Source organism: Salvelinus namaycush, unplaced genomic scaffold (assembly GCF_016432855.1).
Source record: "Salvelinus namaycush isolate Seneca unplaced genomic scaffold, SaNama_1.0 Scaffold763, whole genome shotgun sequence".
In the NCBI taxonomy this organism is placed as follows: Eukaryota; Metazoa; Chordata; class Actinopteri; order Salmoniformes; family Salmonidae; genus Salvelinus; species Salvelinus namaycush.
The window spans coordinates 72,539-97,115 of NW_024061490.1; the positions used below are offsets into that span (position 1 = coordinate 72,539).

Below are 24,577 nucleotides of genomic sequence, written 5' to 3' on the forward strand. Positions count from 1 at the left end.
GTAAATGAGGCTGAATTTATTTTTTCGCTGCCAGACAAGGCTCCGCTGATAGCCAGCTGTATCAGTGGTCAGGATTCACTCCATGGTGCTGAAAAGAACGCTCTGCTGTTGGGACAGCTTTATGTAGGCCCTAACAGTTTGTCACAGTTATAGTGCAATTAATGTAGTGTTGTGTTGTAATGTGGCTTTGATGGCATGCATCGAACATTTTTGTTTTTTGTTTGCCCCACCAAGATTTACATGCTAAAATCGCCAATGGGCGTTTTGTAAGCACAGAGGATTTGTATAAAAAAAACTACTAAGAACAACATCAACAAATCTAGACAGATTTTGGACTACAACTCCCAGCTTTCTCAGCCACACTACCGAAGTTGGAACAATTTTCCTCGTCTCTCATTGGTAGGTTGGCATTCTGTTTGGGTGCAGTAGCTGGAAAAATGGCAGCTGATACAGGAAGATACCGGAGTGCTGTTAGCAAAAGCAAAGATCCTTCAGGCTTACTTATCTCCGTTATAAGGTAAGCTCACTCAAATTGACGGTTGAATTATCCTGTCGACATAAGACACCAGTGGGCACTACTGTTTTCATTAACTAGGCCTGTCATTTCAGGCCGTGGACAAGGAGAAACATCCTTCTTGTTGTTAGCTTCCTATCTGTTAGCTAGCTAGTTTTATGTCAAGTGAGTTTTGAGGAAATGTTAGTCAGCTACGCTAGCTAATGTTTGTCATCGCGACCTGTTCGCATAATTTAGCAGTGTTTATCGTCATTGTGAGTCAAATAACACTCTTCTTCAATAGTCACAAGGAAGGCGTGAGGAAGAAGCCACTTGCTAGCTAACGTTAGCTGACTCTTAGCTAGCTAACTGTCACGCTTTTGACAGCTGACCTCCCCTGCTCATACAACAAGCTCGCGACTTGTTTCAGACACTGAGTTATGAACAGATACAAGATAACGTATTAGCTAGCTAAGACCAAATATGCAATGCGTACTTGTCATTCAGCATCAGCACCCATTTATAGCCTGCTTTGCTGCCCTTCGCTGACAGGGTGCCATGATCATCATGGGTTGGTCTTGGCTTGAACAGTGTTGTTTATGTCATGACATGTCGTTTACTGTGTGTTTCCACGCCATTTTAAGTAGCCATTGCCGTAACTTAGTAGAGTAGCTCTCTTTACCCCTTTTTTCTCTAGATTAAACGGAGCTGTAGTCTACTGGGTTTGACAGATGTCAGTGTGCATGGAGCGAGGGTGCAGCATTTTGCAGCCGGTGGCAACTTGACACTGATTGTTAAGACCCCACATTGATGCACTTTGAGGCAAAATCTTATTCTGCATGCAATTGTTGTCTGCGACAAAGATTATCTTCCCTTTCTTATGTACCTTTACTTATGGCTACTGCTTGCCTAATACGCCAGACTGTTACCATGGTTACCCCATGCCACTTTCAGATTCTATAAGGGACTAGGCTAGTGTAAATCTAGTGTTTGAATTAGTCAAGGGTGATGGTGCATGTCAGAGCTAAGAAGTCAGGATCGCTAAGTTTAGGTGAGGTTATATGAAGTATGTTAACTAGTTAGGTTGGACATGACGGCATGGTAAATAACTAGTTATAGTACATTAACAGAGAATGGACGAGAACTTGCTTTGTGTTTCAGCTCTGACTTGTGTCAAGTAGGCATCTCAAGCCACTCTAGGGGGATGCCGTTGAGAATCTTCTCCCCCTTCCAGCTTTCAGCTGTGTGTGAAGAGCGAGGAGGCTTTAATGAGCCCTTGAGGGAGATTTTTACCTCTCCCCTTATTTTATGTGTGGTTTGGAGTTTGATGAAATACAGGGCTAAAACAAAGTGTTGTCAAGTCTGTTACTCAACATTGTCCCATCCCCTGGGTCTATGACATACAAGACTGGCATGGTTTTCAGGATATAAAACCTGGCACTTTTATGTTACGCCAATTTTGTTTGATTATTCTTTACTGTAGGACAGGGCTATTCAACTGGTCGCCTGTCAGCCAGATCCAGCCCGTTTATTATTTAAGACTGGCCCTTTCATCAATTCCTAAACATTAATCAAATATCTGCAACAAAATCTCTGCCAAAATCCAACATTCAGAGCCAAAATGACCAACACTATTTGTTGTTGTCTAGTGTGGTTTCTAGAGCCTGTTTGGCATGTTGATTTTATTAAATTTGTTTCTTCATATGAATTTGACTCCAGCGTTTGAGTGGTTTATGCTACAAAATATTATGAACCCATTGCTGAAAGCTACGACTCTCGGGAACACGTACGCTACGACTCTCAGGAACACGTACGCTACGACTCTCAGGAACACGTACGCTACGACTCTCAGGAACACGTACGCTACGACTCTCAGGAACACGTACGCTACGACTCTCAGGAACACGTACGCTACGACTCTCAGGAACACGTACGCTACGACTCTCAGGAACACGTACGCTACGACTCTCAGGAACACGTACGCTACGACTCTCAGGAACACGTACGCTACTACTCTCAGGAACACGTACGCTACGACTCTCAGGAACACGTACGCTACGACTCTCAGGAACACGTACGCTACGACTCTCAGGAACACGTACGCTACGACTCTCAGGAACACGTACGCTACGACTCTCAGGAACACGTACGCTACGACTCTCAGGAACACGTACGCTACGACTCTCAGGAACACGTACGCTACGACTCTCAGGAACACGTACGCTACGACTCTCAGGAACACGTACGCTACGACTCTCAGGAACACGTACGCTACGACTCTCAGGAACACGTACGCTACGACTCTCAGGAACACGTACGCTACGACTCTCGGGAACACGTACGCTACGACTCTCGGGAACACGTACGCTACGACTCTCGGGAACACGTACGCTACGACTCTCGGGAACACGTACGCTACGACTCTCGGGAACACGTACGCTACGACTCTCGGGAACACGTACGCTACGACTCTCGGGAACACGTACGCTACGACTCTCGGGAACACGTACGCTACGACTCTCGGGAACACGTACGCTACGACTCTCGGGAACACGTACGCTACGACTCTCGGGAACACGTACGCTACGACTCTCGGGAACACGTACGCTACGACTCTCGGGAACACGTACGCTACGACTCTCGGGAACACGTACGCTACGACTCTCGGGAACACGTACGCTACGACTCTCGGGAACACGTACGCTACGACTCTCGGGAACACGTACGCTACGACTCTCGGGAACACGTACGCTACGACTCTCGGGAACACGTACGCTACGACTCTCGGGAACACGTACGCTACGACTCTCGGGAACACGTACGCTACGACTCTCGGGAACACGTACGCTACGACTCTCGGGAACACGTACGCTACGACTCTCGGGAACACGTACGCTACGACTCTCGGGAACACGTACGCTACGACTCTCGGGAACACGTACGCTACGACTCTCGGGAACACGTACGCTACGACTCTCGGGAACACGTACGCTACGACTCTCGGGAACACGTACGCTACGACTCTCGGGAACACGTACGCTACGACTCTCGGGAACACGTACGCTACGACTCTCGGGAACACGACTCTCGGGAACACGTACGCTACGACTCTCGGGAACACGTACGCTACGACTCTCGGGAACACGTACGCTACGACTCTCGGGAACACGTACGCTACGACTCTCGGGAACACGTACGCTACGACTCTCGGGAACACGTACGCTACGACTCTCGGGAACACGTACGCTACGACTCTCGGGAACACGTACGCTACGACTCTCGGGAACACGTACGCTACGACTCTCGGGAACACGTACGCTACGACTCTCGGGAACACGTACGCTACGACTCTCGGGAACACGTACGCTACGACTCTCGGGAACACGTACGCTACGACTCTCGGGAACACGTACGCTACGACTCTCGGGAACACGTACGCTACGACTCTCGGGAACACGTACGCTACGACTCTCGGGAACACGTACGCTACGACTCTCGGGAACACGTACGCTACGACTCTCGGGAACACGTACGCTACGACTCTCAGGAACACGTACGCTACGACTCTCGGGAACACGTACGCTACGACTCTCGGGAACACGTACGCTACGACTCTCAGGAACACGTACGCTACGACTCTCAGGAACACATACACCTTTCCCTTTCTGATGCTCACAATGACTCGTTACATGTAATCATTGAATATTGTAAGAGCTTTCATTGTCTGCTAATATGCCCTGTTTATTTATCCTACGGTTTTGTCTTGGTGTACAGGGAGAACACTGTAAGAAAGGCCCATGTTCTGGATTCTGTCACTGTACATTTCAATTTCAAAAGTGCTGAACAAATTGTTATATTGACTACATCCGTCCTAGCTCTCTCATTAATGTCTTAATCGAAATTACGGATTGCCTCTTATCCGCTTGTCATCCCCTTATGCCATAGTTTGTACATCTCAATTGACATTAGAAACCACATTTGTTTAAGCAAGTCAGCCATATCATCAACGTTTTTTTAAAGGCAGTAAATGAGGCTGAATTTATTTTTTCGCTGCCAGACAAGGCTCCGCTGATAGCCAGCTGTATCAGTGGTCAGGATTCACTCCATGGTGCTGAAAAGAACGCTCTGCTGTTGGGACAGCTTTATGTAGGCCCTAACAGTTTGTCACAGTTATAGTGCAATTAATGTAGTGTTGTGTTGTAATGTGGCTTTGATAGCATGCATCTAACATTTTTGTTTTTTGTTTGCCCCACCAAGATTTACATGCTATAATCGCCAATGTGCGTTTTGTAAGCACAGAGGATTTGTATAAAAAAAACTATTAAGAACAAGGCAGTGTGACAAAAAAACACCTAATAACTGAGGGAAATTTATTCAAAGCATACTTCCTACAGACTGGAATTTGGCATTACTTGATTTGACATATCTTTGTGTTGCTTAGTTTTCAGATTCTAAAATACCCGAGTTACTTTTAAGAACCTTTTAATAGGTGAGCGAGTGTTGTGCCTTTGCCTTTTCAATAATTAGAAGTTTTTTGGGTTGCACCTTGATTCACATTGGTTGAGCACCATCCACTTCTTTTCTAATTACTTTTAGCAACATTTAATTTGAAGAGAAGTGCTTTATTGGTGTGTGTGCATTGCTTTTTTATACAGTTCTTCTGAAGAATAATCGCATGTGGAAAATGTCCGGCACCCCTGTAATTAACAGTTTTTTTTTTATTTTTACATCTGGCCCCTGTAAGAATATAGTTGAATAGCCTGCAGTAGGGTAATGACTGACTTCTGGAAGATCGCAACATATTGTGAAACGGATACATATATTTACTAGAGGTGCCTGGGTCAAATGTGTTTGAAGTATTTGAAGTGCACACTTGATTTAGCTCGGAGTTTGCTCTTCTAGGACTATTCCATCGGTTGCATTTTGTACCAGAAAAATGAAATCAAGCTCAGGCCAATTAGGCCCCTAACTGGAAATATTTGACATAATAATTTGGTGGGTGCTTATATTTGTCCTATTTCACACATGTGCAATTGTGTATTAATACTCATGTGCGAATTGGATTTTTTTTTTTGGGTTGTATTTCCCAACTCCCCAAGACATCCTCGGAGATTGGGGTCACGGCCATGGTCTGTCATTATCAACGGAGACCCTGGAGCAATTAGGATTAAGTGCCTTGCTCAAGGGCACATCAACATATTTTTCATCTTGTCAGCTCAGGAATTTGAACTAGTGACCTCTCGCTTACTGGCCCAACACTCTAACCACTAGGCTACTTGCTGCCTGTATTTTACCCAGATCTAGTGACGAGAAAAAATGATTAACTAGAAGTTAGGCCTACACAAGATTACGAAAAGGACCACAAGGTAACACCTTGACAGACAATTGATGAGCCTTGGCCTGCTGCCCCCTGTGTCTGTGTAGGACCCTGTCCAGCAGCGATGACAAGCAGGACAGAGAGACGGAGAAGGGCCGCCTGGAGGAGGCGTTTGAGAAGTGCGACCGGGACCTGGATGAGCAGATCGTCCAACACTACGCTGAGCTGACCACCGCCATCCGCACCTACCAGAGCATCACCGAGAGAATCACCAGCTCCCGTAACAAGATCAAAGGGGTGAGAGGGAACACACACACAATGTTTCAAATCAAATTTAATTTGTCACCTGATGTGCCAAATACATCAAGTGTAGACTTTACTGTGAAATGCTTACTTACGAGCCCTTTCCCACAATGCAGAGTTAAAAAGTAAAGACATTTGCAATAAAACATTCAGAACATGTGCATGGCCAGTGAATAACAGTGTGAAGGCAAAGTGATGGTCCCAGGGAGTTGTACATCAAGGACATTAGCAGCAGGCAGTGTGAGGGCTTGGCTGATTTCTTTAGAGTTCTTGTGTGTGTGGCTCTGACACCTGCGTCACTGTTAGAGCCCTGGGATAGCCCGCCAGTGTTCCACAACAGCGTGATGTCATTCCCATCTCTCCAGGCTGTGTGTCTGTGTGTCTGGATGTACAGTTGAAGTCGGAAGTTCTTATTTTTCATTTCACCTTTATTTAACCAGGTAGGCTAGTTGAGAACAAGGTCTCATTTACAACTGCTACCTGGCCAAGACAAAGCAAAGCAGCGCGACACAAACAACACAACAACAAATAGAAACAATATGGGGATGAGGTAGGTAGATTGGGTGGGCTATTTACAGATGGGCTATGTACAGCTGCAGCGATCGGTTAGCTGCTCAGATAGCTGATGTTTAAAGTTAGTGATGGAAATATAAGTCTCCAGCTTCAGCGATTTTTGAAATTCGTTCCAGTCATTGGAAGCAGAGAACTGTAAGGAAAGGCGGCTAAAGCAGGTGTTGGCTTTGGGGACGACCAGTGAGATATACCTGCTGGAGCGCGTGCTACGGGTGGGTGTTGCTATTGTGACCAGTGAGCTGAGATAAGGCGGAGCTTTACCTAGCAAAGACTTAAAGATGACCTGGAGCCAGTGGGTCTGGCGACGAATATGTAGCGAGGGCCAGCCGACTAGAACTTACAGGTCGCAGTGGTGGGTGGTATAAGGGGCTTTGGTGACAAAACGGATGGCACTGTGATAGACTGCATCCAGTTTGCTGAATAGAGTATTGGAAGCTATTTTGTAAATTACATCGCCGAAGTCAAGGATCAGTAGGATAGGCAGTTTTACGAGGGTATGTTTGGCAGCATGAGTGAAGGAGGCTTTGTTGCGAAATAGGAAGCCTATTCTAGATTTCATTTTGGATTGGAGATGTTTAATATGAGTCTGGAAGGAAAGTTTACAGTCTAACAGGACGCCTAGGTATTTGTAGTTGTCCACATATTCTAAGTCAGAATCGTCCAGTAGTGATGCTACACGGGCAGGCGGCTGCGGGCAGCGATCGGTTGAAGAGCATGCATTTAGTTTTACTTGCATTTAAGAGCAGTTGGAGGCCACGGAAGGAGTGTTGTATGGCATTGAAGCTCGTCTGGAGGTTAGTTAACACAGTGTCCAAAGAAAGGCCAGATGTATACAGAATGGTGTCGTCTGCGTAGAGGTGGATCAAAGAATCACCAGCAGCAAGAGTGACATCGTTGATATATACAGAGAAAAGAGTCGGCCTGAGAATTGAACCCTGTACCCTCTTAGAGACTGTCAGAGGTCCGGACAACAGGCCCTCTGATTTGACACACTGAACTCTGTCTGAGAAGTAGTTGGTGAACCAGACGGGGTAGTCATTTGAGAAACCAAGGCTGTTGAGTCTGCCGATAAGGATATAGTGATTGACAGAGTTGAAAGCCTTGGCCAGGTTGATGAAGACGGCTGCACAGTACTGTCTTTTATCGATGGCGATTATGATATCGTTTAGTACCTTGTGCGTGGCTGAGGTGCACCCGAGTTTACATACACTTAGGTTGGAGTCATTAAAACTCAGTTTTCAACCACTCCACAAATTTCATGTTAACAAACTATAGTCTTGGCAAGTCGGTTAGGACATCTACTTTATGCGCGACACAAGTAATTTTTCCAACAATTGTTTACAGACATATTATTTCACTTATAATTCACTGTATCACAATTCCAGTGGGTCAGAAGTTTACATACACTAAGTTGACTGTGCCTTTAAACAGCTTGGAAAATTCCAGAAAATTATGTCATGGCTTTAGAAGCTTCTGATAGGCTAATTGACATCATTTGAGTCAATTGGAGGTGTACCTGTGGATATATTTCAAGGCCCACCTTCAAACTCAGTGCCTCTTTGCTTGACATCATGGGAAAATCAAAAGAAATCAGCCAAGACCTCAGAAAATAAATTGTAGACCTCAAGCCTGGTTCATCTTTGGGAGCAATTTCCAAATGCCTGAAGGTACTACGTTCATCTGTACAAACAATAGTACGCAAGTATAAACACCATGGGACCACACAGCTGTCATACCACTCAGGAAGGACACACGTTCTGTCTCCTAGAGTTGAACGTACTTTGGTGCGAAAAGTGCAAATCAATCCCAGAACAGCAGCAAAGGACCTAGTGAAGATGCTGGAGGAAACCGGTACAAAAGTATATATATCCACAGTAAAATGATTCCTATATCGACATAACCTGAAAGGCCGCTCGGCAAGGTAGAAGCCACTGCTCCAAAACCGCCATAAAAAATCCAGACTGCGGTTTGCAACTGCATATGGGGACAAAGATTGTACTTTTTGGAGAAATGTCCTCTGGTCTGATGAAAGAAAATAGAACCTTTTGGCCATAATGACCATCGTTATGTTTGGAGAAAAAAGGGGGAGGTTTGCAAGCCGAAGAACACCATCCCAACCGTGAAGCACGGGGGTGGCAGCATCATGTTGTGGGGGTGCTTTGCTGCAGGAGGGATTGGTGCACTTCACAAAATAGATGGCATCATGAGGAAGGAAATTTATGTGGATATATTGAGGCAACATCTCAAGACCTCAGTCAGGAAGTTAAAGCTTGGTCACAAATGGGTCTTCCAAATGGTCAATGACCCCAAGCATACTTCCAAAGTTGTGGCACAATGGCTTAAGGACAACAATGTCAAGGTATTGGAGTGGCCATCACAAAGCCCTGACCTCAATCCTATAGAAAATCTGTGGGCTGAACTGAAAATACCTGACTTAGTTACACCAGCTCTGTCAGGAGGAATGGGCCAAAATTCACCCAACTTGTTGTGGAAGGCCTCCCAAAACATTTGACCCAAGTTAAACAATTTAAAGGCAATGCTACCAAATACTAATTGAGTGTATGTAAACTTCTGACCCACTGGGAATGTGATGAAAGAAATAGAAGCTGAAAAAAGAATTTTCTCTACTATTATTCTGACATTTCACATTCTTAAAATAAGTGGTGATCTTAACTGACCTAAGACACTGATTTTTTACTTGGATTAAATGTCACGAATTGTAAAAAACTGAGTTTAAATGTATTTGGCTAAGGTGTATGTAAACTTCTGACTTCAACTGTATGTGATACTGTTACAAAGAGAACCTAGAAAGGTTTCTTAAGACTTGTGTGTGATGGTGCTTTTGTGCGACATTAAGTGCCCAATGATTCAGGCAGGATACTGAGCTTTGAAACTGAAAAGAGAGTGTTCATGTGTCCCTGAAACTATTCAGAACGTTCCAGATAGAAATGTAATGAATAGAGCTGACATAACTCCTATTCTACCTGACAAATTATCATGTCTGTTTTGCGCAATACATTTCTATCTGAACATTAAAAAAGCTTGCCTCTCTTGTCTCTGAACAAACCCATGGTTCGTATTCATTAGGGCACACAACAGAAAACGTTTAAAAACTCTTTGCAGCAGAGATGAAACAGCGTGTTTCTTATTGAATACTAGTCCCTCCCTGCTTCAGTCAACTTTATTTAGTTTGGTGCCTAATGAACACAACCCTGGTGCCTCACCTGTCTGACCCTGGGAGTGGGGTTGATTCATTAGCGCACACCGAAGCGAAACGTTTTACAACAGTCCAAGTACTCTGTCCCTGTTTCAGTCCATTTTTTTCAGTGTTTCGCCTGATGAACACCCTGGTGTCTGACCTGTGTGATGGCCCATTGTATCCCAGGTGAAGGAGAACCTGCTGTCCTGTAAGATGCTGCTCCACTGCAAGAGGGATGAACTGAGGAAGCTGTGGATCGAAGGCATCGAGCACAAACACGTCCTCAACCTGCTGGACGAGATTGAGAGTATCAAGCAGGTCCCACAGAGACTGGAGGCCTGCATGGCCAGCAAGCACTACTTGCATGCCACCGACATGCTGGTAAGAGTGAGTGAGTGAGTGCGTATGCATGTGGAGGTGGGGTGGGGTGGGGTGGTAGGTGAGGATGTGGTAAGGTTTGTATGAAAGTGTGTTAAGTTTGATGTTTGGGGCCATGGTGGGGCGTGCGTGCGAGAGAATGGGATTCGTATGATTAACACCGGGATATGGCAATCCAGACATCCAGCTAGATTTTGAATTCCCGACGTTGACCTGACACTTGACTATCATATTACATGATTGCTGTCCTCCTTGGCTACAGAAATGGACTGGCATTTCAGCTAATTGGCTGGACTCTCAGTTTTCTTCCATTTGGTGCCTAATGAACACGACCCAATTGTTCATCTCCCTTCCAGCCGGTAAGCTTCATCAAAGCGGCCCAGGGGCCACCACAGGTGTGTGGGTTGACTTTGATGTGTGTTTTGTGGCGCGCTCTGCGGGGGCCAAAGCACTAAATGGCTGGTACAACTCTGTGGTCTCTCCTTTCCCTTCTTCCTCCACTCACTCCTACACTCTTCTTCCAAACTCAGGTAATTAGGGCCTAGTCAGTTCATCTCTGCTCCAGAACGGGCAGATTTGAGAGGGAGGACGAGGGATGTCTGGCCCCTGAAGACCTTCTGTCTCTTTGTCTCCCACTCTGTCCTTTGTGGGGGCCGCAAACCTAAAATCTACATTAAAGCACTTTTTACATGGTGTGGTGAAGTTGGTGACACTATTTAGGAAAATCACTCACATCTGAGCTAAATATATGAACTGTTATGTATGTAGTGGTTCTTCCTTTAAACCTTCTGATCTTTCTGCCACGACCGTTTGTGGTAGATGGTGGCAGATTGTGGTAAATTGCGTCATTCTGTCATTGCACCACACTATCACAAGAGTTAGAACGCTGATCTATCGCTAGTCTAAACTGTGGCACAAATTGAATGTCTTTTCCTAAATTAATGGAGGTGTGAATGTTTCAGTCCGAGAGTGTCTGGCTCTAGAGTCCTGCATCAGGCGGGTGGTCCTGGAGTTGAGAGAGAACTTGGGTAAATACAATGGCGCAATTACACTTGACATGTGGACTGACGATTAAAAATAAAATGGCACAGTGGGCTTTTGGTTTCTTTCCCTCTAAAATCAGAAATAAATCATTCTAAATAACAAATGGTATTTTACCACAGTGTGAAAGAGTGATAGCCCCTCTATAGAATGTGAGTTTGTGAAACACGGAGTCCTTCTTTGCTAATGTGAAGAAGAAACTGAATGAAAGAGAGTCCAGCGAGGATTTTTATTTTTTATTTTTTTATTTATCTGTTATTTTACCAGGTAAGTTGACTGAGGATACGTTCTCATTTACAGCAACAACCTGGGGAATAGTTACAGGGGAGAGGAGTGGGATGAAATAGGGAGTTGCCCATATTGAGCTACTTCATTTATTTATGAAATATACTTGTTTATTTAGGCAATTGAATATATTAGTTTAGACTTGGCCTATTTAGTAGGATTTCTTCAAATTGCTGTGCAGGAAAAAGATGTCACCCACCGTGCCTGGTCGCAGGCTAACAGCTGGCTTCTCTCTGAAACCACACATCCATCTGAAGGTGACGCTTTATCCACCGTGCCTGGTCGCAGGCTAACAGCTGGCTTCTCTCTGAAACCACACGTCCATCTGAAGGTTACACTTTATCCACCGTGCCTGGTCGCAGGCTAACAGCTGGCTTCTCTCTGAAACCACACGTCCATCTGAAGGTGACACTGTATCCACCGTGCCTGGTCGCAGGCTAACAGCTGGCTTCTCTCTGAAACCACACATCCATCTGAAGGTGACGCTTTATCCACCGTGCCTGGTCGCAGACTAACAGCTGGCTTCTCTCTGAAACCACACATCCATCTGAAGGTGACACTGTATCCACCGTGCCTGGTCGCAGGCTAACAGCTGGCTTCTCTCTGAAACCACACATCCATCTGAAGGTGACGCTTTATCCACCGTGCCTGGTCGCAGACTAACAGCTGGCTTCTCTCTGAAACCACACATCCATCTGAAGGTGACACTGTATCCACCGTGCCTGGTCGCAGGCTAACAGCTGGCTTCTCTCTGAAACCACACGTCCATCTGAAGGTGACACTGTATCCACCGTGCCTGGTCGCAGGCTAACAGCAGGCTTCTCTCTGAAACCACACATCCATCTGAAAGTGACTCTGTATCCACCGTGCCTGGTCGCAGGCTAACAGCTGGCTTCTCTCTGAAACCACACATCCATCTGAAGGTGACACTGTATCCACCGTGCCTGGTCGCAGGCTAACAGCTGGCTTCTCTCTGAAACCACACATCCATCTGAAGGTGACACTGTATCCACCGTGCCTGGTCGCAGGCTAACAGCTGGCTTCTCTCTGAAACCACACTTCCATCTGAAGGTGACACTTTATCCACCGTGCCTGGTCGCAGGCTAACAGCTGGCTTCTCTCTGAAACCACACGTCCATCTGAAGGTGACACTGTATCCACCGTGCCTGGTCGCAGGCTAACAGCTGGCTTCTCTCTGAAACCACACATCCATCTGAAGGTGACACTGTATCCACCGTGCCTGGTCGCAGGCTAACAGCAGGCTTCTCTCTGAAACCACACGTCCATCTGAAGGTGACACTGTATCCACCGTGCCTGGTCGCAGGCTAACAGCTGGCTTCTCTCTGAAACCACACGTCCATCTGAAGGTGACACTGTATCCACCGTGCCTGGTCGCAGGCTAACAGCTGGCTTCTCTCTGAAACCACACATCCATCTGAAGGTGACACTGTATCCACCGTGCCTGGTCGCAGGCTAACAGCTGGCTTCTCTCTGAAACCACACATCCATCTGAAGGTGACACTGTATCCACCGTGCCTGGTCGCAGGCTAACAGCTGGCTTCTCTCTGAAACCACACATCCATCTGAAGGTGACACTTTATCCACCGTGCCTGGTCGCAGGCTAACAGCTGGCTTCTCTCTGAAACCACACATCCATCTGAAGGTGACACTGTATCCACCGTGCCTGGTCGCAGGCTAACAGCTGGCTTCTCTCTGAAACCACACATCCATCTGAAGGTGACACTGTATCCACCGTGCCTGGTCGCAGGCTAACAGCTGGCTTCTCTCTGAAACCACACATCCATCTGAAGGTGACACTGTATCCACCGTGCCTGGTCGCAGGCTAACAGCTGGCTTCTCTCTGAAACCACACATCCATCTGAAGGTGACACTGTATCCACCGTGCCTGGTCGCAGGCTAACAGCTGGCTTCTCTCTGAAACCACACGTCCATCTGAAGGTGACACTGTATCCACCGTGCCTGGTCGCAGGCTAACAGCTGGCTTCTCTCTGAAACCACACGTCCATCTGAAGGTGACACTGTATCCACCGTGCCTGCTCGCAGGCTAACAGCTGGCTTCTCTCTGAAACCACACGTCCATCTGAAGGTGACACTTTATCCACCGTGCCTGGTCGCAGGCTAACAGCTGGCTTCTCTCTGAAACCACACGTCCATCTGAAGGTGACACTGTATCCACCGTGCCTGGTCGCAGGCTAACAGCTGGCTTCTCTCTGAAACCACACATCCATCTGAAGGTGACACTTTATCCACCGTGCCTGGTCGCAGGCTAACAGCTGGCTTCTCTCTGAAACCACACGTCCATCTGAAGGTTACACTTTATCCACCGTGCCTGGTCGCAGGCTAACAGCTGGCTTCTCTCTGAAACCACACGTCCATCTGAAGGTGACACTGTATCCACCGTGCCTGGTCGCAGGCTAACAGCTGGCTTCTATCTGAAACCACACGTCCATCTGAAGGTGACACTGTATCCACCGTGCCTGGTCGCAGGCTAACAGCTGGCTTCTCTCTGAAACCACACGTCCATCTGAAGGTGACACTGTATCCACCGTGCCTGGTCGCAGGCTAACAGCTGGCTTCTCTCTGAAACCACACATCCATCTGAAGGTGACACTGTATCCACCGTGCCTGGTCGCAGGCTAACAGCTGGCTTCTATCTGAAACCACACGTCCATCTGAAGGTGACACTGTATCCACCGTGCCTGGTCGCAGGCTAACAGCTGGCTTCTCTCTGAAACCACACATCCATCTGAAGGTGACACTGTATCCACCGTGCCTGGTCGCAGGCTAACAGCTGGCTTCTCTCTGAAACCACACGTCCATCTGAAGGTGACACTGTATCCACCGTGCCTGGTCGCAGGCTAACAGCTGGCTTCTCTCTGAAACCACACGTCCATCTGAAGGTGACACTGTATCCACCGTGCCTGGTCGCAGGCTAACAGCTGGCTTCTCTCTGAAACCACACATCCATCTGAAGGTGACACTGTATCCACCGTGCCTGGTCGCAGGCTAACAGCTGGCTTCTCTCTGAAACCACACGTCCATCTGAAGGTGACACTGTATCCACCGTGCCTGGTCGCAGGCTAACAGCTGGCTTTTCTCTGAAACCACACGTCCATCTGAAGGTGACACTGTATCCACCGTGCCTGGTCGCAGGCTAACAGCTGGCTTCTCTCTGAAACCACACATCCATCTGAAGGTGACACTGTATCCACCGTGCCTGGTCGCAGGCTAACAGCTGGCTTCTCTCTGAAACCACACGTCCATCTGAAGGTGACACTGTATCCACCGTGCCTGGTCGCAGGCTAACAGCTGGCTTCTCTCTGAAACCACACATCCATCTGAAGGTGACGCTTTATCCACCGTGCCTGGTCGCAGACTAACAGCTGGCTTCTCTCTGAAACCACACATCCATCTGAAGGTGACACTGTATCCACCGTGCCTGGTCGCAGGCTAACAGCTGGCTTCTCTCTGAAACCACACGTCCATCTGAAGGTGACACTGTATCCACCGTGCCTGGTCGCAGGCTAACAGCTGGCTTCTCTCTGAAACCACACGTCCATCTGAAGGTGACACTGTATCCACCGTGCCTGGTCGCAGGCTAACAGCAGGCTTCTCTCTGAAACCACACATCCATCTGAAAGTGACACTGTATCCACCGTGCCTGGTCGCAGGCTAACAGCTGGCTTCTCTCTGAAACCACACATCCATCTGAAGGTGACACTGTATCCACCGTGCCTGGTCGCAGACTAACAGCTGGCTTCTCTCTGAAACCACACGTCCATCTGAAGGTGACACTGTATCCACCGTGCCTGGTCGCAGGCTAACAGCTGGCTTCTCTCTGAAACCACACGTCCATCTGAAGGTGACACTGTATCCACCGTGCCTGGTCGCAGGCTAACAGCTGGCTTCTCTCTGAAACCACACATCCATCTGAAGGTGACACTGTATCCACCGTGCCTGGTCGCAGGCTAACAGCTGGCTTCTCTCTGAAACCACACGTCCATCTGAAGGTGACACTGTATCCACCGTGCCTGGTCGCAGGCTAACAGCTGGCTTCTCTCTGAAACCACACATCCATCTGAAGGTGACACTGTATCCACCGTGCCTGGTCGCAGGCTAACAGCTGGCTTCTCTCTGAAACCACACATCCATCTGAAGGTGACACTGTATCCACCGTGCCTGGTCGCAGGCTAACAGCTGGCTTCTCTCTGAAACCACACGTCCATCTGAAGGTGACACTGTATCCACCGTGCCTGGTCGCAGGCTAACAGCTGGCTTCTCTCTGAAACCACACATCCATCTGAAGGTGACACTTTATCCACCGTGCCTGGTCGCAGGCTAACAGCTGGCTTCTCTCTGAAACCACACATCCATCTGAAGGTGACACTGTATCCACCGTGCCTGGTCGCAGGCTAACAGCTGGCTTCTCTCTGAAACCACACGTCCATCTGAAGGTGACACTGTATCCACCGTGCCTGGTCGCAGGCTAACAGCTGGCTTCTCTCTGAAACCACACATCCATCTGAAGGTGACGCTTTATCCACCGTGCCTGGTCGCAGACTAACAGCTGGCTTCTCTCTGAAACCACACATCCATCTGAAGGTGACACTGTATCCACCGTGCCTGGTCGCAGGCTAACAGCTGGCTTCTCTCTGAAACCACACGTCCATCTGAAGGTGACACTGTATCCACCGTGCCTGGTCGCAGGCTAACAGCAGGCTTCTCTCTGAAACCACACATCCATCTGAAAGTGACTCTGTATCCACCGTGCCTGGTCGCAGGCTAACAGCTGGCTTCTCTCTGAAACCACACATCCATCTGAAGGTGACACTGTATCCACCGTGCCTGGTCGCAGGCTAACAGCTGGCTTCTCTCTGAAACCACACATCCATCTGAAGGTGACACTGTATCCACCGTGCCTGGTCGCAGGCTAACAGCTGGCTTCTCTCTGAAACCACACTTCCATCTGAAGGTGACACTTTATCCACCGTGCCTGGTCGCAGGCTAACAGCTGGCTTCTCTCTGAAACCACACGTCCATCTGAAGGTGACACTGTATCCACCGTGCCTGGTCGCAGGCTAACAGCTGGCTTCTCTCTGAAACCACACATCCATCTGAAGGTGACACTGTATCCACCGTGCCTGGTCGCAGGCTAACAGCAGGCTTCTCTCTGAAACCACACGTCCATCTGAAGGTGACACTGTATCCACCGTGCCTGGTCGCAGGCTAACAGCTGGCTTCTCTCTGAAACCACACGTCCATCTGAAGGTGACACTGTATCCACCGTGCCTGGTCGCAGGCTAACAGCTGGCTTCTCTCTGAAACCACACATCCATCTGAAGGTGACACTGTATCCACCGTGCCTGGTCGCAGGCTAACAGCTGGCTTCTCTCTGAAACCACACATCCATCTGAAGGTGACACTGTATCCACCGTGCCTGGTCGCAGGCTAACAGCTGGCTTCTCTCTGAAACCACACATCCATCTGAAGGTGACACTTTATCCACCGTGCCTGGTCGCAGGCTAACAGCTGGCTTCTCTCTGAAACCACACATCCATCTGAAGGTGACACTGTATCCACCGTGCCTGGTCGCAGGCTAACAGCTGGCTTCTCTCTGAAACCACACATCCATCTGAAGGTGACACTGTATCCACCGTGCCTGGTCGCAGGCTAACAGCTGGCTTCTCTCTGAAACCACACATCCATCTGAAGGTGACACTGTATCCACCGTGCCTGGTCGCAGGCTAACAGCTGGCTTCTCTCTGAAACCACACATCCATCTGAAGGTGACACTGTATCCACCGTGCCTGGTCGCAGGCTAACAGCTGGCTTCTCTCTGAAACCACACGTCCATCTGAAGGTGACACTGTATCCACCGTGCCTGCTCGCAGGCTAACAGCTGGCTTCTCTCTGAAACCACACGTCCATCTGAAGGTGACACTTTATCCACCGTGCCTGGTCGCAGGCTAACAGCTGGCTTCTCTCTGAAACCACACGTCCATCTGAAGGTGACACTGTATCCACCGTGCCTGGTCGCAGGCTAACAGCTGGCTTCTCTCTGAAACCACACATCCATCTGAAGGTGACACTTTATCCACCGTGCCTGGTCGCAGGCTAACAGCTGGCTTCTCTCTGAAACCACACGTCCATCTGAAGGTTACACTTTATCCACCGTGCCTGGTCGCAGGCTAACAGCTGGCTTCTCTCTGAAACCACACGTCCATCTGAAGGTGACACTGTATCCACCGTGCCTGGTCGCAGGCTAACAGCTGGCTTCTATCTGAAACCACACGTCCATCTGAAGGTGACACTGTATCCACCGTGCCTGGTCGCAGGCTAACAGCTGGCTTCTCTCTGAAACCACACGTCCATCTGAAGGTGACACTGTATCCACCGTGCCTGGTCGCAGGCTAACAGCTGGCTTCTCTCTGAAACCACACATCCATCTGAAGGTGACACTGTATCCACCGTGCCTGGTCGCAGGCTAACAGCTGGCTTCTATCTGAAACCACACGTCCATCTGAAGGTGACACTGTATCCACCGTGCCTGGTCGCAGGCTAACAGCTGGCTTCTCTCTGAAACCACACATCCATCTGAAGGTGACACTGTATCCACCGTGCCTGGTCGCAGGCTAACAGCTGGCTTCTCTCTGAAACCACACGTCCATCTGAAGGTGACACTGTATCCACCGTGCCTGGTCGCAGGCTAACAGCTGGCTTCTCTCTGAAACCACACGTCCATCTGAAGGTGACACTGTATCCACCGTGCCTGGTCGCAGGCTAACAGCTGGCTTCTCTCTGAAACCACACATCCATCTGAAGGTGACACTGTATCCACCGTGCCTGGTCGCAGGCTAACAGCTGGCTTCTCTCTGAAACCACACGTCCATCTGAAGGTGACACTGTATCCACCGTGCCTGGTCGCAGGCTAACAGCTGGCTTTTCTCTGAAACCACACGTCCATCTGAAGGTGACACTGTATCCACCGTGCCTGGTCGCAGGCTAACAGCTGGCTTCTCTCTGAAACCACACGTCCATCTGAAGGTGACACTGTATCCACCGTGCCTGGTCGCAGGCTAACAGCTGGCTTCTCTCTGAAACCACACATCCATCTGAAGGTGACGCTTTATCCACCGTGCCTGGTCGCAGACTAACAGCTGGCTTCTCTCTGAAACCACACATCCATCTGAAGGTGACACTGTATCCACCGTGCCTGGTCGCAGGCTAACAGCTGGCTTCTCTCTGAAACCACACGTCCATCTGAAGGTGACACTGTATCCACCGTGCCTGGTCGCAGGCTAACAGCAGGCTTCTCTCTGAAACCACACATCCATCTGAAAGTGACACTGTATCCACCGTGCCTGGTCGCAGGCTAACAGCTGGCTTCTCTCTGAAACCACACATCCATCTGAAGGTGACACTGTATCCACCGTGCCTGGTCGCAGGCTAACAGCAGGCTTCTCTCTGAAACCACACATCCATCTGAAGGTGACACTGTATCCACCGTGCCTGGTCGCAGGCTAACAGCTGGCTTCTCTCTGAAACCACACATCCATCTGAAGGTGACACTGTATCCACCGTGCCTGGTCGCAGGCTAACAGCTGGCTTCTCTCTGAAACCACACTTCCATCTGAAGGTGACACTTTATCCACCGTGCCTGGTCGCAGGCTAACAGCTGGCTTCTCTCTGAAACCACACATCCATCTGAAGGTGACACTGTATCCACCGTGCCTGGTCGCAGGCTAACAGCTGGCTTCTCTCTGAAACCACACATCCATCTGAAGGTGACACTGTATCCACCGTGCCTGGTCGCAGGCTAACAGCTGGCTTCTCTCTGAAACCACACGTCCATCTGAAGGTGACACTGTATCCACCGTGCCTGCTCGCAGGCTAACAGCTGGCTTCTCTCTGAAACCACACGTCCATCTGAAGGTGACACTTTATCCACCGTGCCTGGTCGCAGGCTAACAGCTGGCTTCTCTCTGAAACCACACGTCCATCTGAAGGTGACACTGTATCCACCGTGCCTGGTCGCAGGCTAACAGCTGGCTTCTCTCTGAAACCACACATCCATCTGAAGGTGACACTTTATCCACCGTGCCTGGTCGCAGGCTAACAGCTGGCTTCTCTCTGAAACCACACATCCATCTGAAGGTGACACTTTATCCACCGTGCCTGGTCGCAGGCTAACAGCTGGCTTCTCTCTGAAACCACACGTCCATCTGAAGGTGACACTGTATCCACCGTGCCTGGTCGCAGGCTAACAGCTGGCTTCTATCTGAAACCACACGTCCATCTGAAGGTGACACTGTATCCACCGTGCCTGGTCGCAGGCTAACAGCTGGCTTCTCTCTGAAACCACACGTCCATCTGAAGGTGACACTGTATCCACCGTGCCTGGTCGCAGGCTAACAGCTGGCTTCTCTCTGAAACCACACATCCATCTGAAGGTGACACTGTATCCACCGTGCCTGGTCGCAGGCTAACAGCTGGCTTCTATCTGAAACCACACGTCCATCTGAAGGTGACACTGTATCCACCGTGCCTGGTCGCAGGCTAACAGCTGGCTTCTCTCTGAAACCACACATCCATCTGAAGGTGACACTGTATCCACCGTGCCTGGTCGCAGGCTAACAGCTGGCTTCTCTCTGAAACCACACATCCATCTGAAGGTGACACTGTATCCACCGTGCCTGGTCGCAGGCTAACAGCTGGCTTCTCTCTGAAACCACACGTCCATCTGAAGGTGACACTGTATCCACCGTGCCTGGTCGCAGGCTAACAGCTGGCTTCTCTCTGAAACCACACATCCATCTGAAGGTGACACTGTATCCACCGTGCCTGGTCGCAGGCTAACAGCTGGCTTCTCTCTGAAACCACACATCCATCTGAAGGTGACACTGTATCCACCGTGCCTGGTCGCAGGCTAACAGCTGGCTTTTCTCTGAAACCACACGTCCATCTGAAGGTGACACTGTATCCACCGTGCCTGGTCGCAGGCTAACAGCTGGCTTCTCTCTGAAACCACACATCCATCTGAAGGTGACACTTTATCCACCGTGCCTGGTCGCAGGCTAACAGCTGGCTTCTCTCTGAAACCACACATCCATCTGAAGGTGACACTGTATCCACCGTGCCTGGTCGCAGGCTAACAGCTGGCTTCTCTCTGAAACCACACGTCCATCTGAAGGTGACACTGTATCCACCGTGCCTGGTCGCAGGCTAACAGCTGGCTTCTCTCTGAAACCACACATCCATCTGAAGGTGACGCTTTATCCACCGTGCCTGGTCGCAGACTAACAGCTGGCTTCTCTCTGAAACCACACATCCATCTGAAGGTGACACTGTATCCACCGTGCCTGGTCGCAGGCTAACAGCTGGCTTCTCTCTGAAACCACACGTCCATCTGAAGGTGACACTGTATCCACCGTGCCTGGTCGCAGGCTAACAGCAGGCTTCTCTCTGAAACCACACATCCATCTGAAAGTGACACTGTATCCACCGTGCCTGGTCGCAGGCTAACAGCTGGCTTCTCTCTGAAACCACACATCCATCTGAAGGTGACACTGTATCCACCGTGCCTGGTCGCAGGCTAACAGCAGGCTTCTCTCTGAAACCACACATCCATCTGAAGGTGACACTGTATCCACCGTGCCTGGTCGCAGGCTAACAGCTGGCTTCTCTCTGAAACCACACATCCATCTGAAGGTGACACTGTATCCACCGTGCCTGGTCGCAGGCTAACAGCTGGCTTCTCTCTGAAACCACACTTCCATCTGAAGGTGACACTTTATCCACCGTGCCTGGTCGCAGGCTAACAGCTGGCTTCTCTCTGAAACCACACATCCATCTGAAGGTGACACTTTATCCACCGTGCCTGGTCGCAGGCTAACAGCTGGCTTCTCTCTGAAACCACACGTCCATCTGAAGGTGACACTGTATCCACCGTGCCTGGTCGCAGGCTAACAGCTGGCTTCTATCTGAAACCACACGTCCATCTGAAGGTGACACTGTATCCACCGTGCCTGGTCGCAGGCTAACAGCTGGCTTCTCTCTGACACCACACGTCCATCTGAAGGTGACACTGTATCCACCGTGCCTGGTCGCAGGCTAACAGCTGGCTTCTCTCTGAAACCACACATCCATCTGAAGGTGACACTGTATCCACCGTGCCTGGTCGCAGGCTAACAGCTGGCTTCTATCTGAAACCACACGTCCATCTGAAGGTGACACTGTATCCACCGTGCCTGGTCGCAGGCTAACAGCTGGCTTCTCTCTGAAACCACACATCCATCTGAAGGTGACACTGTATCCACCGTGCCTGGTCGCAGGCTAACAGCTGGCTTCTCTCTGAAACCACACATCCATCTGAAGGTGACACTGTATCCACCGTGCCTGGTCGCAGGCTAACAGCTGGCTTCTCTCTGAAACCACACGTCCATCTGAAGGTGACACTGTATCCACCGTGCCTGGTCGCAGGCTAACAGCTGGCTTCTCTCTGAAACCACACATCCATCTGAAGGTGACACTGTATCCACCGTGCCTGGTCGCAGGCTAACAGCTGGCTTCTCTCTGAAACCACACATCCATCTGAAGGTGACACTGTATCCACCGTGCCTGGTCGCAGGCTAACAGCTGGCTTTTCTCTGAAACCACACGTCCATCTGAAGGTGACACTGTATCCACCGTGCCTGGTCGCAGGCTAACAGCTGGCTTCTCTCTGAAACCACACATCCATCTGAAGGTGACACTTTATCCACCGTGCCTGGTCGCAGGCTAACAGCTGGCTTCTCTCTGAAACCACACGTCCATCTGAAGGTGACACTGTATCCACCGTGCCTGGTCGCAGGCTAACAGCTGGCTTCTCTCTGAAACCACACGTCCATCTGAAGGTGACACTGTATCCACCGTGCCTGGTCGCAGGCTAACAGCTGGCTTCTCTCTGAAACCACACATCCATCTGAAGGTGACGCTTTATCCACCGTGCCTGGTCGCAGACTAACAGCTGGCTTCTCTCTGAAACCACACATCCATCTGAAGGTGACACTGTATCCACCGTGCCTGGTCGCAGGCTAACAGCTGGCTTCTCTCTGAAACCACACGTCCATCTGAAGGTGACACTGTATCCACCGTGCCTGGTCGCAGGCTAACAGCAGGCTTCTCTCTGAAACCACACATCCATCTGAAAGTGACACTGTATCCACCGTGCCTGGTCGCAGGCTAACAGCTGGCTTCTCTCTGAAACCACACATCCATCTGAAGGTGACACTGTATCCACCGTGCCTGGTCGCAGGCTAACAGCAGGCTTCTCTCTGAAACCACACATCCATCTGAAGGTGACACTGTATCCACCGTGCCTGGTCGCAGGCTAACAGCTGGCTTCTCTCTGAAACCACACATCCATCTGAAGGTGACACTGTATCCACCGTGCCTGGTCGCAGGCTAACAGCTGGCTTCTCTCTGAAACCACACTTCCATCTGAAGGTGACACTTTATCCACCGTGCCTGGTCGCAGGCTAACAGCTGGCTTCTCTCTGAAACCACACGTCCATCTGAAGGTGACACTGTATCCACCGTGCCTGGTCGCAGGCTAACAGCTGGCTTCTCTCTGAAACCACACATCCATCTGAAGGTGACACTGTATCCACCGTGCCTGGTCGCAGGCTAACAGCAGGCTTCTCTCTGAAACCACACATCCATCTGAAGGTGACACTGTATCCACCGTGCCTGGTCGCAGGCTAACAGCAGGCTTCTCTCTGAAACCACACGTCCATCTGAAGGTGACACTGTATCCACCGTGCCTGGTCGCAGGCTAACAGCTGGCTTCTCTCTGAAACCACACATCCATCTGAAGGTGACACTGTATCCACCGTGCCTGGTCGCAGGCTAACAGCTGGCTTCTCTCTGAAACCACACGTCCATCTGAAGGTGACACTGTATCCACCGTGCCTGGTCGCAGGCTAACAGCTGGCTTCTCTCTGAAACCACACATCCATCTGAAGGTGACACTGTATCCACCGTGCCTGGTCGCAGGCTAACAGCTGGCTTCTCTCTGAAACCACACATCCATCTGAAGGTGACACTGTATCCACCGTGCCTGGTCGCAGGCTAACAGCTGGCTTCTCTCTGAAACCACACATCCATCTGAAGGTGACACTGTATCCACCGTGCCTGGTCGCAGGCTAACAGCTGGCTTCTCTCTGAAACCACACATCCATCTGAAGGTGACACTGTATCCACCGTGCCTGGTCGCAGGCTAACAGCTGGCTTCTCTCTGAAACCACACGTCCATCTGAAGGTGACACTGTATCCACCGTGCCTGGTCGCAGGCTAACAGCTGGCTTCTCTCTGAAACCACACATCCATCTGAAGGTGACACTGTATCCACCGTGCCTGGTCGCAGGCTAACAGCTGGCTTCTCTCTGAAACCACACGTCCATCTGAAGGTGACACTGTATCCACCGTGCCTGGTCGCAGGCTAACAGCTGACTTCTCTCTGAAACCACACATCCATCTGAAGGTGACACTGTATCCACCGTGCCTGGTCGCAGGCTAACAGCTGGCTTCTCTCTGAAACCACACATCCATCTGAAGGTGACACTGTATCCACCGTGCCTGGTCGCAGGCTAACAGCTGGCTTCTCTCTGAAACCACACATCCATCTGAAGGTGACACTGTATCCACCGTGCCTGGTCGCAGGCTAACAGCTGGCTTCTCTCTGAAACCACACGTCCATCTGAAGGTGACACTGTATCCACCGTGCCTGGTCGCAGGCTAACAGCTGGCTTCTCTCTGAAACCACACGTCCATCTGAAGGTGACACTTTATCCACCCTGCCTGGTCGCAGGCTAACAGCTGGCTTCTCTCTGAAACCACACATCCATCTGAAGGTGACACTGTATCCACCGTGCCTGGTCGCAGGCTAACAGCTGGCTTCTCTCTGAAACCACACATCCATCTGAAGGTG

At 49.8% G+C, this 24,577-nt stretch overlaps 1 protein-coding gene across 1 annotated transcript in view; it reads left to right on the forward strand.

Annotated features, from left to right (window-relative positions):
• Nucleotides 1-412: 412 nt before the first annotated feature.
• The window catches only part of LOC120042738 (exocyst complex component 4-like), a gene marked incomplete at its 3' end in the record, with an annotated part of 44,767 nt that continues 20,602 nt past the window's right edge, over nucleotides 413-24,577 (forward strand). Inside the window, exons 1-3 of the mRNA XM_038987536.1 lie at nucleotides 413-517; nucleotides 5,918-6,107; nucleotides 10,072-10,266. Coding sequence (XP_038843464.1) covers nucleotides 438-517; nucleotides 5,918-6,107; nucleotides 10,072-10,266 — 465 coding nt within the window. The remainder of the gene's footprint in view (nucleotides 518-5,917; nucleotides 6,108-10,071; nucleotides 10,267-24,577) is intronic.